This window comes from Zea mays, chromosome 7 (genome assembly GCF_902167145.1).
Source record: "Zea mays cultivar B73 chromosome 7, Zm-B73-REFERENCE-NAM-5.0, whole genome shotgun sequence".
NCBI lineage: Eukaryota > Viridiplantae > Streptophyta > Magnoliopsida > Poales > Poaceae > Zea > Zea mays.
Genome location: NC_050102.1, coordinates 167,961,389 through 167,981,829, shown reverse-complemented (window position 1 = coordinate 167,981,829; position 20,441 = coordinate 167,961,389). Strand labels below are relative to the sequence as shown.

The 20,441-nt window shown below is 46.5% G+C and overlaps 2 protein-coding genes across 2 annotated transcripts; one reads left to right on the top strand and one right to left on the bottom strand.

Moving 5' to 3' along the window:
• Positions 1-8,539: 8,539 nt before the first annotated feature.
• On the top strand, positions 8,540-10,059 carry LOC100284456 (uncharacterized). Its single transcript, NM_001157351.2, has 2 exons — positions 8,540-9,345; positions 9,457-10,059. Exons 1-2 carry the CDS (start codon positions 8,656-8,658, stop codon positions 9,649-9,651), a joined length of 885 nt encoding a protein of 294 aa, NP_001150823.2. The 5' UTR covers positions 8,540-8,655; the 3' UTR covers positions 9,652-10,059.
• Positions 10,060-11,413: 1,354 nt separating this feature from the next.
• Positions 11,414-16,887, bottom strand: LOC103633312 (uncharacterized). Its single transcript, XM_008655035.4, has 3 exons — positions 16,435-16,887; positions 14,820-15,169; positions 11,414-14,442 (listed from the first exon to the last, which is right to left on the bottom strand). Exons 1-3 carry the CDS (start codon positions 16,649-16,651, stop codon positions 11,614-11,616), a joined length of 3,396 nt encoding a protein of 1,131 aa, XP_008653257.1. The 5' UTR covers positions 16,652-16,887; the 3' UTR covers positions 11,414-11,613.
• Between the last annotated feature and the right edge of the window lie 3,554 nt (positions 16,888-20,441).

The window sequence follows — 20,441 nt, the reverse complement described above, 5'->3', positions numbered from 1 at the left end:
CCTAAACTTTAGTGACACTTTTAGTTTCTAACATACCAAACGAGATACTAAAATATATTTTTTTAAGAACTAGAGTTAGTCACTAAAATTTAAAAGGTGACTAAAATAACCAAACATCCCTTAAAAGTATTCATAACACAACTCATTAAAATGGAGTGAGTAATCTTTAGCCGATCAAACCAAACGTGGCCTTGGTTGGCTACATCGCATTTCTTAATATTAATTAGGAGTAATAATGGATATCGTTTAATTAGAAACTAGTTACACTAATATTTAGCAGCTCATGATAATTTGAACACAAGGATGAGGATCCTAATGTGGTGAGAATCTAAAAATGGTTTAGTTTGTTTGTTCTTACTAGTAAGTACAGTTAGAAGTGACAACTATCAAGCTATTTATTGTTCATCGGGGTACAGATTTTGGATTCTCTCTGGCCACTTAAACAATACCTACATTATCACGATTATAGATAATGCTATGCCGCATCACCCAATTGCTATGATAGACACACCATGCATTAAAAAAAATAACTTTAAGCATTAGGCCAGCATACACTTGTGGTGGGGTCATCATCACACATAAGAAATAACTTTGACAATTGTTGTTTACTTTCTTAGTCATTATCCTTTTTTTCCCCATCTAGTTTCAGTTTATTTTAACCATAAACGGTTTATAAATAACACCAAACAGATCCTATACATTGCACATTTGAAGTGAAAGTACCCTGGCTAGGAAGGTTGCTCGTTCATTTTCGAGTGTACTGCAAAGTGAAAGTACAGTGGTCATTAATACTGGAGCGGGGATCCCTTTCTTGTAAAGTTGCATCTGTGCTTGCTATTTGTTGAAGTTCGCGCCGTGTTCTTCTGTCCCGGTGAATTGGCAGCGCGGAAACGAAGGCCCGTAGTCATAATAACGGGCTCAAGGCCCATAATCGTAACTACGGGCCCTTAAACAGGTACGGTGTGGCCTACTTAGGGCCTGTTTGGTACTGCTCGTGACTGCGTCGTAGTCGTAGCAACATTGCTCCATACTGCTAAAATTAGTGAGAGAGAATATAATACTCATCGTAGGTACTAGGTACTAATAGTATGACTATAGATGAGAGCAGAAAGCGTACCGGAAAAACAGGAAGAGCTGTACTCGACAAAAAATTGTAAAACAATTACAGGACCTATCTGAGATAGACAGTACCGCTGTTGTAAGAAAATATGTCAGGACTTGTTTGAATATTCTAGTATTTACTTTAATCCGTATGTATTATGATAGATTGAAGCGTAAATTTACACTTCAATCTATATCAATACATGTGGATTGATGTGAATAATAAAATATCCAAACAACGGTAAAACTATAAAATTGAAAAAACAAGAGGTAAAATTATAGTTAAAGGTACAATTGGCAAAAGAAACATTTATGTCCCTGCACATGCGCAGGAATCGACCATGCAATCAGGGCGACCAGCTGGATACACCCTACTACCCTACGTATCTCCGGCGACTAATCAACTCATCACTGTTCCGTAAACGTGAACGCGTCGCCCTCCATATATCTGTTTTGTAAATTCACCTGACCTGACGTATGTAGTTATGTACCGTTCCTTCCTTGCTCCTGACCGAACCGGCGTGTAGCATTAGTTGCCATCATCCGCAGCTGTAAAACAGCTACCCAAACACGCGTTGATGCAACCCAGCGCAGCGCAGTCAGCAGGCGCCTTTCTCCACGGCGATCGATCTCGCCGTTGGCCCGAGCGCCACCACGTCGTATTGTACTATACTACCGCGCGCGCGGTCGAGAACGATCCGTGTCGTGCGTCCAGCGGCTTTGCGGCCGGACCGGGGCGGGGAGAGGTGCATGCACAGGCACGGAGGGCGACCGAAGCTTCGCTCGTCGTCCCGGCCGCGGGATGGCGCGCGTTTGGCGCCGTCCGGGGCGGCCGCTGTCGCTGCCCCGGCCGGTCCCCTTGGGCTTGGGCTGGATTGGATCGCTTTTGCCGATCCGGCGACCGATCGGTACGCGGCGCGTGTGGCATGCGTTTGTCCGTGCGTGGGGTTGCTGGCTGCTGCTGGCTGGGTTTGCGCGCTTGTTTTCGGGCTTGCGGAGCTGAGACGGCAGATGGGACGGACGGACGCACTTGCCGACATGTGCTTGGTAGCAGGGGTCGTCGATCCAGTCGCGTTCGTCCGGAGGAGGATGTGATGTGATGCTCGCTCGGTTCCTTTTCCCTTCCCCTCGACGCCCGTCGGTACTAGCTAGAGATCTTTCCGGGTCCAATACGTAGTACGACCTGAGCTGCGTGCGGATTCCCAATTATTGCTAGGAGGAACGAAGAAAACACCCGCGTGCACTGAACTTCGCCCCATGTCCCGTTTCCGGATTAATTACGGAGTGTGTGTGTGACTGGAGTAGTACTGACTACACAGAGGGAAGGGCAACGAGCTGTAGCCAACAGCCTACTCGATATCATGTACCTGTGGTCTCTCTGGTCTGTGCCATGGCGAGGCATCAGGCATGCATGTACAAGCACATAGTCCTGTGATTCAAGCAACAGGGCCGACCTTTCAAAACTAGAGAGGGAGAGAGCAGCGGGCCCGATAGGCGTTGCGATTTGACGACAGGGCCGACGTCAAGTCACGGCGCGTTCACATGCACGTACCCATCGTCGTCGTCTCATCCGAACACCCAGCGTCGAGTCGATGAGGCAGGGCAATGCAGGCTCCGCTCCATCCGGTGCGATCCAGCCAGCCGTCCAGGCGATCGCGATGTGGATGCGCGGCCAGGCGGCCAGTCACGTCTGGGGCATCAGGCATGGCACGAAGCAGATCCCCTCTCTCCTTGGGTTTGTCAAAGCAATTGACAAGCGCAGACATGAGACATGCATTCCTTTGGAGTTTGGACTGCCAGCGACCAGGCTCTCGGCGGGAATTGAAGAGAGTAGCTTGGCCTACTGCGTGGCATCCACATGCCCTCGGTGGCATTGGGCTAGTTGACTTACGGCTCTTTAGCATAGCATAGCACTCTTGGGGCTCTCGTGGCCAGTAGGGGTGAAAACGGGTAGGCTACCCGAAACGGGTACCGGATACGGGTACTGATTCGGGACCATTTTTCGGATACGGATACAGGTATTTTAATATTCGGGACGGATACGGGTAATACCCGGATAGTACAACTTCGGATTCGGGTCGGATACGGAACGAGTACTACCTGGTAAATACCCGGATATTCGTGTCGGATATGGGTACCCGGAATTCGGGTACCCGTTTTTTTTTTCTTTTTCTGCATAATAATATAGTTATAAAATCATAACTTTTACATATGAAATCGGATGAAGACAAAGTTTATATGAAAATTGTAGAGCTCGAAGAGATCTATAACTTTGTAGTACAACACATTTTTGTTTAAATATATCTTTAGGCCAAAATCATTGAAATAATGTCTAAATTTATATCAAAATAATAGACTTTAATATTTTCATGTGGGGACTTAAGATTATCTCCACGTGGGAACTTAGAATTATCTTTTTATAAACTATTTATTAATATTGGTAACTTATTCGCAATTTCCGTTCGACACTACAATATTTTTTATGAATTTAATTGTATTTTGATAATTTTCTACGACAAGAAATTAATAATACACCAAATAGCCTAAAAAATTCATGAATTTTTACGGGGACACAGCATATATCCACATATAGTTCTCAAAAACATTTGGATTATAAAATCCACAAGATGTTGGTGTTTCTTCCATTCCACTCCCACTTATTGCGTGAGTTACATGTGAAATCATTTAATGTATCGACGTTTCAACATAATTAATATTTCACTTATCATTTTCATGTGTCGACTTGAGGTTTTATTTGAATAGAATGTTTATTTTTTTTGGTAAGCTTTTTGCAATTTTGGGTCAAAACTAGTGTATTTATGAATTTTAATTATATTTTGATGATTTTATGTAGAAAGAAATTAATAATGTACAAATAGCCTCAGAAATCTATGAAATTATACGACGGTACAACATATGGCCACATATAGTCATAAAAAAATAATGGGGCCATAAAATCCACAGGATGTCAACGTTTTTTCTATTTTATTTCCACTTATTACGTGAGTTACACGTGAAATCACTCTAAGTATCCAAGTTTCAACATAATCAATACTTCACTTTACCATTTTATGTGGGAACTTGAGATTATCTTCTATTAAATGTTTATTAGTATTAATTTACTTGCAATTTCGTGGTCGAACAAGAATATTTTATGATAACCAATTAATGCATTATCCGACAAGTATCCGTTATCCGATCAAATAATATATGTATCCGTCACTTATCCGCCCAGACAAATATCCGGTCCCTGTATCCGTATCCGTCCCGTTTCTAACTATCCGTATCCGATCCCGAATCCGTTTTAAATACATTAGGGTAGAATATAGGATGAGCTACTATCCGTCCGTATCCGCCCGTTTTCACCCCTACTGGTGGGAGTGGTTTCTGAGTGTGCAATGATGGCCACCACTCCCGTATGTGGAGAAGGCAGTTTAGGTTGCCTTCGTTGCGGCGGCAACGAGTCCATTGTTGGGATGAAGATGAATAATTATTTCACTATCATTTTTTATTCTTTTCGCTATTTTTTATTATAAATAGATAGGATATAGATACTGCTGTACAAATTCGTATTATTATTTTCACCATCGATATTGTATATATTAATAAAAGGTAAACATCAAATCTACATTCTCAAACGATAGATATAAAATCTACATATAGATACGAATACTTAGTATTCGGATATTCCATTTCACCTTTTTTTTTATTGTGGGGGAGCAAATAATGCATACAACAGTTTTTATTGTGCATTTTATTGTGCATACGAATACTAAGTATTCGGATACATCTCAAAAGCTCTATATTAAACATCAATGTACATACTCTAATGATAACAAAACGAATCCATCATACTATCAGCTTCTATCATCCAGATTCCCCACGAACAAAAGCATTAAAGCAGTATGAATATACGATCGATAATTAACAGGGGGGCGCCGTCACCACACCCAGCAGGCAGCAAGCAACCGCCGGCGGCATGTGGCCGGCCGCAACATCGGGCAGCCGGAGTGGTCCGCGAACCAATCGCCCCTCTTTCTCCTGCTCTCCATTCCTGGGAACCGCATCCATAAATTCTCAACGTGATCTTGTCCCGGTACGGGACGGGACGCGTCGCGACCGGCAACGGCAAGGCTAGACGTCACGGACTCACGGCGCTCTCAGCGACGGGTGGACGGATGCATCGCCGTGCCGGAGGAGCCAGAGCCCAGAGCGAGGGCGAGCCGCTTGGACATGGACATGGAGTGGCCGTAGCGCCGCCGGGCCCCGCGGGGCACGGGCGCTGTCGGTAACCCACGTGTCTGGCCAGCATGCTGCGCGGCCCCGGCCGACAACCGCGTCTGACTCGCCATGGCTCCCCATGACGTGGTGGGCGCGCCTCGCTTTTTTGGCTGCGCTGCGCTTCGCGTCGGGTTGCGCACTGCAGTGGTAGGAGCAGCCGAGCCGAGCAGAGCAGAGCAGGACGGGCGTGGTGTGGTGGGAGTGGTAGACTGGTAGGGTACCTATGGCTGACCTTGACCTCGTCCCGTTCGGTTCCGTTTATTCCCAGCCAGGATCAGGATCTTCTTCTAAAAAGCGCACTATACGTGGTGGTGGTTTACAATATTATTAGGAATAGCAATTTAAGGTGGTTGATCTTGATCGTCGATGCCGCGTTTTATTATTATTATTTCTTTTTGGCGCCGAACGATGCGCTGCAGTTGTGCTGTCTGTTTCAGAGCACACTAACTACGAAGCTGCAGAGTGCTAGCGCCAGCGCCAGCTTTAATAATTTCATGATCGTTTTTTTTGTTGTTGCTACGCCTCTAATGTGGGAAAGGAGATGCATGGTTACTGAAAACGCGAAGGCGTCGTGCAATGCAACGGATATATAGAGAGCTGAGAGCACAGTGCAACAGACGTGACTGTGAAGGCGATCGGTCCTCGGGCCTTTGTCCGTTACCTGTGGCGCGTCAAGGTCTGGGTGGGTCCCGTCCAGATTTTTATCCAAGGGGCAACGATGGGGGTGGGGGGTTTCCCAATCTTGCTCCGTTATCCCGTGATCTCTCTGACGTATGACTGTGTCTGTGTCCGCTCCGCGCCTTGTCACCGAAGCTTCGCGTTCACGTTCTCTTTTCCATCCCACGAGGCAGCAGTGGTACAAAAGAAACGTGAGATGCGGCTTTCCCTTGTTTTTATCAGAGAGAAAGCGATATTAATTGCTCCCTCGAGATAAAGAGAGACTGAGAGAGAGAGAGAGAGAGAGAGTGGTATTGCGAGCGATTTTTTTTTGTGCGCCGTGGGTTTGACCACGTCGAAGAACAAGCGCTTTGCAGACATTCTTAGTAACTACCAGGAGCAGCTGTAAAGTGGAGTAAAGTTGGTTCCAGCTTTCGTTGATTCGATGCGCACGCTGCGGTAGGTACGTACGTGGTGCATGTCATGGCGCTGGGTGTAGGTGAGAGCCATGCATGGGCATGGCAGTGTTACCATGCGTGAACGCATGAATGTTGCATGGCATGACATGCACCGGGCCTGTACTCCGAGACTGTTGTTAGGTGCTTCATGGCACCAAGCTAGTACTATGTGCCGGACTGCCGGTAGCTTTCAGATGGCGAAGAGAGAGAGAGAGAGAGAGAGAGAGAGAGAGAGAGAGAGAGAGTGCTTAGCAAGTGTGAAAGATGCCGCGTCGAAACGTGAAACGGGAGGAGGGACACACGGTGGGCCACACCCACGTCCGTGTGTCCGTGTGTCTGTGTGCGCGCGGCAGCAGGTGTGCACTGCACAGTTTCGCGATTCCGACACTGGTCCCCTAGTGCGTTCTGCGGCCTTGGGGGCCGTTCTGCACCCCCGTTCCGTTTCCCCTTCCGAGCTCTGAGAGCCAACTATATACCAGTCTACCACCCCACCTCAAAATTCTTCCACTACCCATACCCGCAAAGGTTTTTAAAACCTGCCTTAACATCATCATTCATTATAAATATATCTTATAATATTATTAATTGGATATGTTCTAATTGAAATAAACTTTATATAACAAATTTTAAGCTAAAATTAGTTATCACTTGTTCCTTTTATCCTAGCTTATTAATGTATTGATTGTTATTTACATGGTGAATTATTTTTTATGTTGGTGTTAGTTGGTATGGAAAACCCGTTGGGTACCCGAAATCCCCACAGGTATAGGTTTAGGCAAATTTTATATCCGTCATGGGTATGAGTTTTTTAGCAGCCGTATTTTTTCTTCGCGGATATAAATTTGAGCAAGTAATACCTAACGAGTTTTTAACGGTTGCCATCTTTAGATGGCACGCCACAGACTCTCGCTCGCAAAAAAGATGCTTCCACCAGACGTATCTCCCTCGATATTGGCAGGGCCCAGGCCCAGCCCACGCCTTGTCCACGTCTACCGGTTTATTTGTAATGGGCGCCGTTTATTATTAATTATCACATCGACGCAGCAGAGCTATCAGGGCCCCCACGCGGGGTTAACGCTAATTCCCCACCGCCTCCGCCTGCGTCCGTCTCCGTCATGTTTCACCCGTCAGTGCACGCGGTCAATTTCGTCACAGCAAGCCCACTCTTCTGATCGTGTTCGTGTGACGGTGACGTGTGTTGCCGCGGCCGACCACGTCTCTAATTAATCCCCCACCCATAATAACGGAATATCTATCCCTTTCTCTCTCTTTTCTTTCTATCCGGCTGGTACGTGAATAGGAGGAGGCGTACGTCACAAAAATTTGTCCGCCCCGGTCAAACGAAAGTTTAATAAGATTGATAACGATCTGAAATCATACCGGCGCTGTATGTGGTAAAGAGTTGTTTCCGCTGAGGTCCTCCTCCTCTTGTTTGTTCCTTATCATCAGCTGTGGAGGGCTACAAACCCTTGCTCGAGAGGCTAAAATCGACTGGAATTCGGTCAGCATGCATAATCACCGCAGAGTGGCTTTAATTCAGTCGTGTGTCAATTTGCTCGGATATGATATCTCCGCACACTGCACCGCCGCTACCGGAAGCACTGGAATGGTCGCCACCAATGATACCTGCCCATTGCACATCGATAACGAAAACAACTTGACGTGCGCGCAGGCGTATCTAACCGGGAGAAGATAACATGAAAACTCAGGCACTGATCGGTTGTGAGTCAGCGCACTTTGCCCACGCCACGCGACCCGTGCCCCTCCCACCCCACACACCCAAAAAAAAAAACGCCAGTTTGCTCCGGTGCCGGGAAAGCGAGACGAAGGTCACGAAAAAGCCGCGAGAAATGGACGTGAAATTTGGGAAATAAGTATCCAGGACGGCCAATGGTCCTGTAAAATAACACCAATCTGTTCCTCTGTTGGTTCGCCGCCCTACGCTAGTGTGGTGGGCGCTGGCCAGGCACCGCCTCCGGCTTCTATTTAAGAAGGCGCGCCCCCGCCACCATCCTACCCACCACACACCACCACCACCACCACCGCACACCCGGCGGCGCCAAGCCCTTCGACCAGGTAGCTGACCAGCATAGCGGCAGATGGTTTCGCGGCCGCTAGAGACTTAGCGTCGACGAAGAGGGAGGAAGCGGCGTGCCACATGTTGAGTGAGCAGACGGCGGCTAGCACTAGCAGCAGCGGCGGCGGCGTCGAGCGTCAGGACAGGTGGCTGCAGCCGGTGGCGGAGAACGAGGAGGAGGAGGAGGAGTTCAGGGACATCCACGCGCTGAGCCCGCCGCCGAGCCAGCCGTCGTCGTACCGCCGGGCGCGCGGCGGCGAGCCGTGGGGGTCCGCCGCGGGCGGGAGCAGGCACACGTCCGTCCGCTCCGTGGGGAGCGACACCGCGCCCAGCGAGCCCTTCCCGACTATGACCAGGGAGTTCTCGGCCATGGTCGCCGCAGCAGCCAGCGCCGCAGCAGACAGCCGTGACGCCGGCAGCGACGTCGTGGGCAGGGCCGAGGAGGAGGAGGAGGAGGAGCTGGAGGAGACCAACCCGCTGGCCATCGTGCCGGACAGCAACCCCATCCCGTCGCCGCGCCGGGGCCCGCCGCCCGCCGCCCCGGGCGCCGACGCGGCGGCGCTGGTGGCCGCCGACGGGCACGGAAGCCGCGAAGGCGGGGGGGTGTCCGTGGGGCAGGTCAGGAAGGAGGAGGTGGAGTCCAAGATCGCCGCGTGGCAGGTCGCCGAGGTGGCCAAGGTCAACAACCGCTTCAAGCGCGAGGAGGTCGTCATCAACGGCTGGGAGGGCGACCAGGTCGAGAAGGCCAGCGCGTGGCTCAAGAAGTACGAGGTAATTAATATCCATGGGTCTATAGCTTCAAAACCCAGCAAACCCCCCCTAATCATGTATCTGGATTGCCCAGTTCTGATATCGTCAGTGTTGTTATGTTGTATGGCACAGAGGAAGCTTGAGGAGAAGCGTGCCAAGGCGATGGAGAAGGCGCAGAACGAGGTGGCCAAGGCGCGGCGGAAGGCGGAGGAGAAGCGCGCGTCCGCGGAGGCCAAGCGGGGCACCAAGGTGGCGCGAGTGCTGGAGCTCGCCAACTTCATGAGGGCCGTGGGGAGGGCGCCCTCCACCAAGCGCTCCTTCTTCTGAACCCACCGGCCTCTTCTTCACCAGTTCCTCTGTCTTGCCGCCGCCGCCTGTGCAGTTCAGTTCAGTTCAGTTGTCCTGTGGGTCGGACCGTTCACCGCTTCACTCCACGGGATCAGGCACAGTGATCAGTGCCGTGCTAGCTGTGTGGAACGCTTGTTTTAGTGTTGTATCCACATGTACGATTTGTAACGTTTCCTTGCTTCTCCCGTTTCGTGTTTTCGTATGGTATCTATGGTATTGCAAAGTCCATGGCCACGATAGACAGGGAAAGCATATGTATACACCATTAGAAGGATGTGCTCTGCGCCTCTGCCCGAGTCTTGAGGACAGGAGCTGCATGTATTTTTCACCAATATAATGGTTGTGTATGTCAATTACGAAAAGATATGAACACCATTACCACCGCGTAAACTGGACCGCTTGCACACTTGATTTCTGAAGCAACGGCTTTCTTCGTTTCTGTTGTTTCTTTGTGTTAATTCCTTCGCTGCTGTGAAGCTTCCATATACCCAGCCCAGCAATGTTTTTAAGTGCTCAACGGGGAAGCTGTTTCTGACTAATGGAATGTCACCTCTCAACTCACAGCTGTTAACAAATGCGAGACTGAGAGGAATGGCAATCATCATTAACGCACAATATATCCTAGTATATCCGAAAGTGCCGTCTGCAAAAAAGGAGGCTGATGTGATGATAGGGCTAGGTCTTCGTGTCGCTATATTAATAAATTCCGACCCATACTTCCGGCTACCATTATCATAGTCTATCAAAAAAGGCAAGCATACTAGTACCCCCTCTGTTTTTTATTTACATTACATGGTGCTTCCAGACAAGTCGTCGTATATTTTAAAAAAGAAGGTGATCGACAATATCCACGTCCCTAACAGAAAAGTGACCTTCAACTACTTAATTCTAGGGTGGGGAGTTTAGTGCAGTGCACAAAAAGATGGTCTTCAGTCTATTACTCACTCGGCAACGACTATGGACGAAAGTTTTTTTTTCGTTTGTTGTTAGGCTCGGTTTAACACTGTAACAATGTTAATACGAAGAGACCAAAGGAGGTTCTGGTACCATAATACCTGAGAATTGTTTCGTCTCCTTTCTAGAGGATTATTTGGATGAAGAAAACATCGTCCTTCATGCACCTCTCTGACTGCACGGGGGCGGAGACCGGAGAGGATGAGAATCCATGGATTCCTTGCAGCTGGACAGAGAGAAGATGCACCTCGGACCCACTAATGGGCCGCGCGGGCCCGTGCCTCGTACTAATGGCGGGACGACTTTGCCAGGTCGCTAGCCCATGTGCGCCTATACGCGGACCGCAGGCGGCAGGCAAGCTCACATGTGAACAGAGCGCCGCCTGTTCTTCTGTCCGCTTACTTATGAAACAAACATGGAGTGTACCGTCTCAGAACATGGCGTGCTCCGAGATTCACCTGCCAGCTGCCAGCGGTTAAATGGTCACTAGATTACTACAAGAAATTACATACTAATAAAGCAGTTAGTATCAGAAAAGAGGGAGATAATGAAAGTACTACGCAGTGAAGTTTTGCCATACCTTGTATGGTCTGTTCTAGATGAAGGGTTGATTCTTGATTGTAACTCTGGTCTGGTCTAGAAATTGTACCCAATATAGGCGCGTCTGGTAAGTGGTAGCTACGTGTTTCTCCTGCAAATGCTCAGATCTTAAAATGAACGGGCAACAGTAAAAAGTAATATGCCGGCAGGTGTTCGGTTGTAATGATGGATTGCACGAACCGGAGAATAGCAACCCGAAACCAAAGTTACTTTGCTTTCGTAGTATTTAGCATAAACTATTGAGGACACAAAGACTTATTTATGTACAGAAACTTCTGCACGAAGAAAACAGTCATCACTGTACAGCACACACCAACTAGTGCAGCAGCAGGAACATGTTCCGCTCAATCGCTCATCTCTGAACTATCAGTGTCGCATAGCCTTATCCTATATAAGACTGTCAGGATGTTCTCCACTGCTCCCACCAAAAGACATCTCTGGAGGGTTTGGCAGATCATCCAAACTGACCAAAGGCTCGTTTGAAGTATGTAGCGGATCAACCACATCAGCCGAAGGCTGCTCATTCACTGAAGTAGCATCTGTCCCTGAAGGGTTTGTCAGGTCAGCCACGTCAACCAGAGGCTCATTGAAGGCAGAAGTATATGGCTCTGATGGTGTAGTCAGGTCGGCAACATCACCTAAAGGCTCGCCTGCAGCAGAAGCATCGTCATCTGAAGATGAGAATGTACCAAACAGTCCAGCTGAGCCAATGCCAGCGCCACTGGCAATACCCTCCTCAAGATCAGAAATTTGCACTTCAGAATCAGATGATTCAGCAAGCAAGACTTCAAGGGACGGGCTGCTCTTGTTTGTACACTTTGCTGTGGAGGCCATGCCCAACATGTCATCCTTCAACTCATAAAGCAAATCACAAACCTTTTGGAGATCTTCCCCAGATATTAGTGTTGCAACAGGATGATCTCCAATGCCTGCAAGATCTTCCACGAAATTTCCCGATGTGTCATTCCCTGGAACAACAGGGTCTGTGGCAGGTGCTGCACTAAATGACTCCATACTACTCAAACTTGACAAGGAGTCTGTAGCATGACACTGAGAAAATATAGAGTCCATCCTCGAAGAGAGCCTAATTCCATTCTCTCTATCCTCCAGGCCACATTCCTTATCTGAGACAGCTTCTTTTGTATTATTAATATCGTGCCCACTAGTTCTGGGGGCGGGACTGCTTGTTCTTTCAAATTTTGCCCCGATGGGTACACTAGACAAAAAAAATCTCTCGTCCGCGTCAATCTCAAGAGCTTTCTTCACTAGAAGTTGACTGGTATTTTTCGAGTTTTTACCAGCTCCAGCCGATGTTCTCTCAAAAGACAGTTTTTCAGCAGCTTCGTTACCAAGGCATACCTCCGAAGTATCATTCTTGCAAGAGTTTGCATTCCTTGCTGCAAGAAACTCCAGCAAGGATATGGAAGGTCTATCTTCATTCACCTGAACTCCACTATCAACAGGTCCAAAAACTGTAGGAGGCTTAGAAGGATCCAAAGGTTCAATGTTCATGATATATGGCATTGTATCAAAATTAGAACCATTGTTTTGTCTGTTCATCCAACTTCCATCACAAATAGATTCGTCAATTTTATCAGTCTGTGAGGAAACATCCAATGGTTCTGTGATTGCAACAAATGCCACCTTTTCTGTATTGAGATCACAGTTATGTTCATTTATCTCAACCTCGCTATCCAACATTTCCTTTGACAGAGAATTATGAGTCGTATCAATATCCTGAAAAGATATGAAGGCACCGACCAAATTTGGATCACCAGATGTACCCAGAAATTGGTCAACTGAACCATATTTAGTGGGCATCTCGCCACTTTTTCCAGGATAACGGGAGCAACTGAAGGAATCATTAATATTTTCAGCACTTAAATTACTGGTAGCGCAAACAGCAGGTTTTGAAGATGGTGGTCCTATGGTGGAAGTGAGTAATGCCTCCAATGCGGACGCCAATGCCCCATTGATAGATACAGTTTTTTTGCTCTTGGTGTTGCTGGATGTGTTTTTCTTCAGAGTATCATCAGACCATGCGTGAGCATCACCATCACCACAAACTTCTGCCTGTTTCTTCCCTTCCACTTCGTCGTCGCTGTCATTATCGTCATCATCATCATCATCATCTAGGAATTCAGGAACCTTGACAATTAAACCCGGGGAAGGCTTACACTCCTTTTCAGAAGATAGAGCATGTCCATCATGGAGGTTTCCATCAGTTAACTCAGCTTGAGAAATAAAATCAGGGACCTTCACAAGTAGCCTTGGCACCACATTAGGCCCATGGCAACTAACCTGGTTTCCATTAGTTATTACATTACAACCACAGGAATCATCTGACATAAAATCTGGCGCCCTAACAACTAAACCTGGCTTCCTGTCAGTTGTAGAAGTACTTCTATCATTAGCATCATTAGGTGCTTCCTCCTGCGAGCTCTTTGTATTAGGCATACCATCTGGTGCTGACATAAATGCAGAAGAACCTCTCAAAGACTGAATATCCAGAGAGAACGAACTAAACTGTTCCTCCAGTCGCTGAAGCCTTGCCTCAATGCTACCAAGGGGCTTTATCATGCTGTCCTCAAACCTAGAGCAATATAATTCCACCTTCTCTACCTTTGACAGCAGAGTATCCAGCTTTCTCTCAATATGATTATAAGGAGTAAAGTTTTCATTCATGAGGGGATGACCTGTGTTTAATTCTCGCCGATCCTTCACTGAAGGCGCTTGTGTGCTATCTAATGTTTGTACAGGCAGTGGAAGAGAATTGGGCTCCTTGAACTGGAACTCGCTTTGGCTACTTTTTTCATCAGATACTGTAACACCAATTGTAGGGCCCATTCCACTTTCTATCCCTGCAGACGTATATTTTGAATCATTTGTGCTACACAGCCCTGCTTCCTGTGTAACCCTTTCACATGTGACGCTATCTTGATCCCTTGATTTGTCAGAAAAATAACTACCATCAATTTTCAAATTTCTTGACTTAGACATTTGCATAAGGCCAGGAGCAAGCATTGCCAGCAAAGAACTGCCTCCCATGTTTCCAGGACCTCTTACTGAAACATCATTGGTGGATTCAACAGGATCAGCAAATATGTAGATTTCCTCAATGTGCACTGACGTATTTGACTGAAGTGATAGAAGACGTATAGTAAGGGATGCACATGGGTTAACATCAGTCATCTCGGCAGTAGCTTCATAGTGTGCCTGCAATACATATAATAACAGAAGATAAGGACAATGTTTTTACTACGTCCAAAGTTGCAACTTGTAAGTCCGCCTGCTCATCAATCCCACTTCTCTAAAAGTATCACTAACAAAAAGGTTGTAGATATCTTAAAAAGAACTCAATAAGAAACTCCAGTAGACCGTGCAAAACACTGTTTTGCACAGCAGTCTCTGCACTGTTCACAAAGCGAAGTTTGAAATAGGAGGTGAGACAGATAAGGTTGCTAGAGATGACCTCATAACAAAGAAAAACATCCTTATTTTATCTAACAAAACCATTGCCTGCATAAATTTCTGGTGATAAATGAGTATTAACCAATGTTTCATCGGCAGAATAAAAAAAATGAATTGCATACCATAGTATTTACTTGGCAGGTACGAATCACATTCCTTTCTTGAGATGTTAGTGTTTTATTTCCCGCAGGAGATTCTGGAATATTGACATCAACCCAACTATCTTCATCACTACCACTGCTTACACTTTTTGCCTCATGTTCACGCTTGGCACTGTTTAAAGCACTGCCAGTCCGCTGGGACATACTTTCTTCGCCATAGGGCTGCGGTTCTTTAACAGCAAGTCCACAACGCACGGTGCATAGATAATCCTTGCCGGTGCCCTTTGCATCAGGAGAGTGGTATAGTTCATATATCCGAGCTGTGCTTCGCACATATACCCTGTGAATCTCATACTTCCCCCTGAAACTAACTGAACAAAATCCTTGATTAAGTTTTTGTGTATACAGGATGAGAATGTAACTGTCTACAAATTTGCATTACTAAAGGCTTCCATAGGAATCCAACGGTTCGACTGTTCAATAGAAGACGCCAAAACCAGGTACAACGCTATCAAAGTTGATTTGGAAATAATGCCATAATCAGATTCCATGGTAAAGTAGAATCCGACAATGTTTAGCTATAGGAGATGTAAAACACCAGCAAATGTAATTTCCAAAGTATCATACATCTGAAACTACCAATGTTACTAACCTTGGATTTGAAAAAGAGTCCTTAGTCCTTAGGGACTTGGTAGAATATATAGGCACATGTAATATGGGTAATATGGGCCTTAACAACCAAATGCTGTTGCTATGATCGTGGACTGAATAAGAAGAGTCAAAGTGTTATAGGTAAGCGTGGTAATGGATCACGATCCAAATGTTTCTTTACAATAAGTTAGGGCCATTAATTCATTCTTGTTCAAAAATAAATAGGAATGAAGCCTAATCCTAATCCGATTCGATCCTTAAATTTTACAGTGTAAAATCTAGAGCCCATTATCACCCCTAGCTATAGGTAACTAACTCATGGTGGTCATACATCAATTTATTAGTCTGTACCAACATTATGAGCAGGGTTTAGGCATCTCAACAAGTTGTTGTAGTTACTTAGTTTCAACAACACGTAAGATTAACAAAGGGACCCCAAAGCATTAATCCACCAATTTAACCCAAAAGCTTAAGCTAATGGAGAGAAGTGGACAATTCACTCATACTTTAAAGCTCAATGCAACTGGAACAGTTCAGGACTCCAACTGGGAAGATGCAGCAGTATCTGATGAAGTCATTTCTCGAGAAACTTTAAGTTTAGGCCATGTAGCTATTCAAGTCTTCCAGATTTTGGACCAAGACAATGTGGGCGGACGTGCCTAGAATGCGTCATGCAGAAAAAAAGCGGGGATAACCTTCTCCCTAACAAAACATTAATACGACACTTCCAGCCCAATGGAACAATCACAGCACTAGATCCCCAGAACCCAAATAGCCGATGCCCAATTCGATTTATAGATAGTATATAAGCCTACTAGGGTTTTGCCCGCTCAGACGCTGTCCGACTGTGACGCAAGTAGCAACACTTCCCAGCCGAGCGGGCAGTTGCATCCGATCAACGATTCGACTAAGCGAGCACAACAAACCTCCAAATTTAATTTTTACTAGGTTGGTTGGTTCTACCGAAGACAAAGAGAGGACTCACCAGTGAGCTCGCAGGGGCAGGAATGCACGTCGCCCTCCGCGTCGGCCGGCGGGCGGCAGAGCACGACGCCAGCCGGTGACGCCTCGGCGTCGTAGTCGGAGGTCTCGAACGAGACAGCGTCCTCCGCGGTCCCGCCGGCGGGACCGAGGACCCACGTGCTGGTCGCCGTCCAAGGCCGCCCGCCGGGCTCGTTGCCTCCCGATCCTGACGCTGCCATCTCGCACCTCCAAGTATTGGGTGAGTGATGGTCGGGTCAGTCAGTAGCGGCGGCGTGGTGCTTGTGACGGTGTGCGCTCGCCGCTCGCCTCAGTGGCTTCCGAATTCCGTCAAGCGATCTACCAGTAGCTTTCACCACACGCGAATCTGGTGGTGTGTCTGACAAACGGATTGTGGATAGATCATTTATGAATGGAACCGTGCAAACCGTTATAATATTTTTAGTAGGTCCGTTCTAAAATATAGTTATTTGCAGACCGTTTTTTTCTTTCCATATTCATTCAAATAATAATAACAAATATAAACCTATTCATTCGGATGTTAATTAATAAATATACAATTAATTTTAAACGAATTATATTTTGAGATCAAGGAGTACAAAACAACCCTCTTACCTTATATATCAGCTTTTAAAAGCAATCCTTTCCTTTTCTCTGATACATTTTTAAATATACTATCACATCTCCACCAACGTGTGTACGATTTGCTGAGAGCACCTAGAGGAGGTGAATAGGTGATCATGTAAAAACTTCAAACTTACAGCCACAAACTTGATTAAGTGTTAGAGCAATAAAGCTAAGTGGCTAGAGAGGAGTTCTTGTAAAACACACCAACCACAAAGAGATCAACACAGAGAGGCACAATGATTTATTCCGTGGTTCGGCCAAGTTCAACACTTGCCTACTCCACGTTGTGGCGTCCCAACGGACGAGGGTTGCAATCAACCCTTCTCAAGTGATCCAAAGATCCACTTGAATACCACGATGTTTCCTCCTTTCACTATTTCCCGTTTGTGAGGAATATCCACAACTTGGAGTCTCTCGCCCTTACAAAAGGTTATCACAAATGAACACGGAAGTAAGGATGGGATGAGCAACACACACAAGTCCACAGCAATACGCACACACACACGGCCAAGACTTGAGCTCAAATGAATATCTCAAAGTTCTCACTAGAACAGAGCTCAAATCACTAAGAATGTCAAACGAGTGTGCAAAGACGAAGTGTGAATGATCAAGAATGCTCAAGGTGTGCTTGGTGTCTTTCTCCATGCGCCTAGGGGTCCCTTTTATAGCCCCAAGGCAGCAAGGAGCCGTTGAGAGCATTCCAGGAAGGCAATTCTTGTCTTCTGTCGACTGGCGCACCGGACAGTCCGGTGCACCACCGGACACTGTTCGGTGCGGATTTATTTCCTATTCTGACGCAGCCGACCGTTGAAGATTTGGAGCCGTTGGCGCACCGGACAGTGTCCGGTGCACACCGGACAGTCCGGTGCCCACTTCAGACCGTTGGCCCGGCCACGCGTCACGCGCGGATTGCGCGGCCGACCGTTGGCTCACCGGACAGTCCGGTGCACACCGGACAGTCCGGTGAATTTTAGTCGTACGCCGCCGACGAATTCCCGAGAGCGGCCTTTTCACCAGAGCCAGCCGGGCGCACCGGACACTGTCCGGTGCACCCAGACTGAGCAGAGTCTTGGTTGCTCGAGCCAAGTGTTTTCCAATTGTCTTTTCTCTGATTCTAGCACTTAGACAAATATGTTAGTACACAAAAATCAATGTACTAAGTCTAGAATCATACCTTTGTATTGATTTGCACTTTGTCCACCCTTTGGCATATACTCATTCCTTAATGTGTGTTGGGCACTTAATCACCAAAATCTTATAGAAATGGCCCAAGGGCACATTTCCCTTTCAATCTCCCCCTTTTTGGTGATTTATGCCAACACAGCAAAAAGCAACTAAAAGAAGTGCAACATCAATGCAAATGAGAACACAAATTTGTTTTGATTCAAATTTGGCATATTTGGATCATTCTTTGCCACCACTTGGTTTGTTTTTGCAAATCAAACTCAATTTCCTATCTCTAAGTCAAATTCACTTGTTGAGGCATAGAGAAAGGTATTCCAAGAGAAATTGATCACTGATTCAAAAACTCCCCCTATTTCCCATAATCAAATGTTCTCCCCACAAGAGACCAACTTTTGACAAAAAGTGACATTTAGAATTTTGACAAATCAAAAGTCCTAACTCTACTATTTTCAAAATTTCTCAAGTGGTAGCTGATCCATTTGTTGCTTTGGCCCTTAATTTCTCCCCCTTTGGCATGAAGCACCAAAACGGGATCATTTTTGGCCCTTAAACCCCATTGCCTCACCAAAATTATCAATTAAGAGCAAAAGGCAATAAGAGACATGGAGATGAACTTGGAGTAAGTTACCCTCTTTTCGGAGTGCAGTGGAAGTCTTTCATGGTCCAAGTCCACCTTTCCCTTTCAATCCACCTTTGAGACTAATTTAAGAACACTCAAGCACATGGTTAGTCCCAAAGAGTCAAGTTGTAGCACATCTCCCCCTAAATATGTGCATCACTTGCAAATGGACTTGTGAGGTCCGGGGAGTGCTTGTACAACTTGAGCACCATAAATAAACAACAAAATGCATAAGGAACATGATCAAGGCATAGAACACATGTATGCTATAAATCAATCCAAGTTCCGCGAATCTAAGACATTTAGTTCACTACGCAGCCTGCAAATGGTCTTCTCATCTAGAGGCTTGATAAAGATATCGGCTAGCTGGTTCTCGGTGCTAACATAAAACACTTCGATATCTTCCTTTTGCTGATGGTCTCTCAAAAAGTGATGCCGGATGTCTATATGCTTTGTGCGTCTGTGTTCAACAGGATTATCCGCCATACGGATAGCACTCTCATTATCACATAGGAGTGGGACTTTGCTCAGATTGTAGCCAAAGTCCCGGAGGGTTTGCCTCATCCAAAGTAGTTGCGCGCAACACTGTCCTGCGGCAACGTACTCGGCCTCAGCAGTGGATAGGGCAACGGAGGTTTGTTTCTTAGAGCTCCACGACACCAGGGATCTTCCTAAGAATTGGCACGTCCCTGATGTACTCTTCCTATCAACCTTACATCCAGCATAATCGGAGTCTGAATATCCAATTAAGTCAAAGGTAGACCCCTTTGGATACCAGATCCCGAAGCAAGGCGTAGCGACTAAATATATAAGAATTCGCTTAACGACCACTAAGTGACACTCCCTAGGATCGGATTGAAATCTAGCACACATGCATACGCTAAGCATAATATCCGGTCTACTAGCACATAAGTAAAGCAAGGAACCTATCATAGACCGGTATGCTTTTTGATCAACGGACTTACCTCCTTTGTTGAGGTCGACATGTCCGTCGGTTCCCATTGGAGTCTTTGCGGGCTTGGCGTCCTTCATCCCAAACCGTTTGAGCAAGTCCTACGTATACTTCGTTTGAGAGATGAAGGTGACGTCCTTGAGTTGCTTCACTTGGAACCCAAGGAAGTAGTTCAACTCGCCCATCATCGACATCTCGAATTTCTGCGTCATCACCCTGCTAAATTCTTCACAAGACTTTTGGTTAGTAGAACCAAATATTATGTCATCGACATAAATTTGGCACACAAATAAGTCACCATCACAAGTCTTAGTGAATAAGGTCGGATCGGCTTTCCCAACCTTGAAAGCATTAGCAATTAAAAAGTCTGTAAGGCATTCATACCATGCTCTTGGGGCTTGCTTAAGTCCATAGAGCGCCTTAGAGAGCTTACACACGTGGTCGGGGTACCGTTCGTCCTCAAAGCCAGGGGGTTGCTCCACGTACACCTCCTCCTTGATTGGCCCGTTGAGGAAAGCGCTCTTCACGTCCATTTGGAACAACCTGAAAGAATGGTGAGCGGCATAGGCTAACAATATGTGAATTGACTCTAGCCTAGCCACAGGAGCAAAAGTCTCCTCAAAGTCCA

What these genes read in the sequence shown, in the direction of transcription:
- LOC100284456 (NM_001157351.2), top strand. Translation starts at nt 8,656, where the DNA reads ATGTTGAGTGAGCAGACGGCGGCTAGCACTAGCAGCAGCGGCGGCGGC. An exon ending in CGTGGCTCAAGAAGTACGAG is followed by an intron (nt 9,346 to 9,456) that starts GTAATTAATATC and finishes TGTATGGCACAG; the next exon opens with AGGAAGCTTGAGGAGAAGCG.
- LOC103633312 (XM_008655035.4), bottom strand. Translation starts at nt 16,651, where the DNA reads ATGGCAGCGTCAGGATCGGGAGGCAACGAGCCCGGCGGGCGGCCTTGG. An exon ending in CTGCCCCTGCGAGCTCACTG is followed by an intron (nt 15,170 to 16,434) that starts GTGAGTCCTCTC and finishes GATTTTGTTCAG; the next exon opens with TTAGTTTCAGGGGGAAGTAT. An exon ending in CCTGCCAAGTAAATACTATG is followed by an intron (nt 14,443 to 14,819) that starts GTATGCAATTCA and finishes TATGTATTGCAG; the next exon opens with GCACACTATGAAGCTACTGC.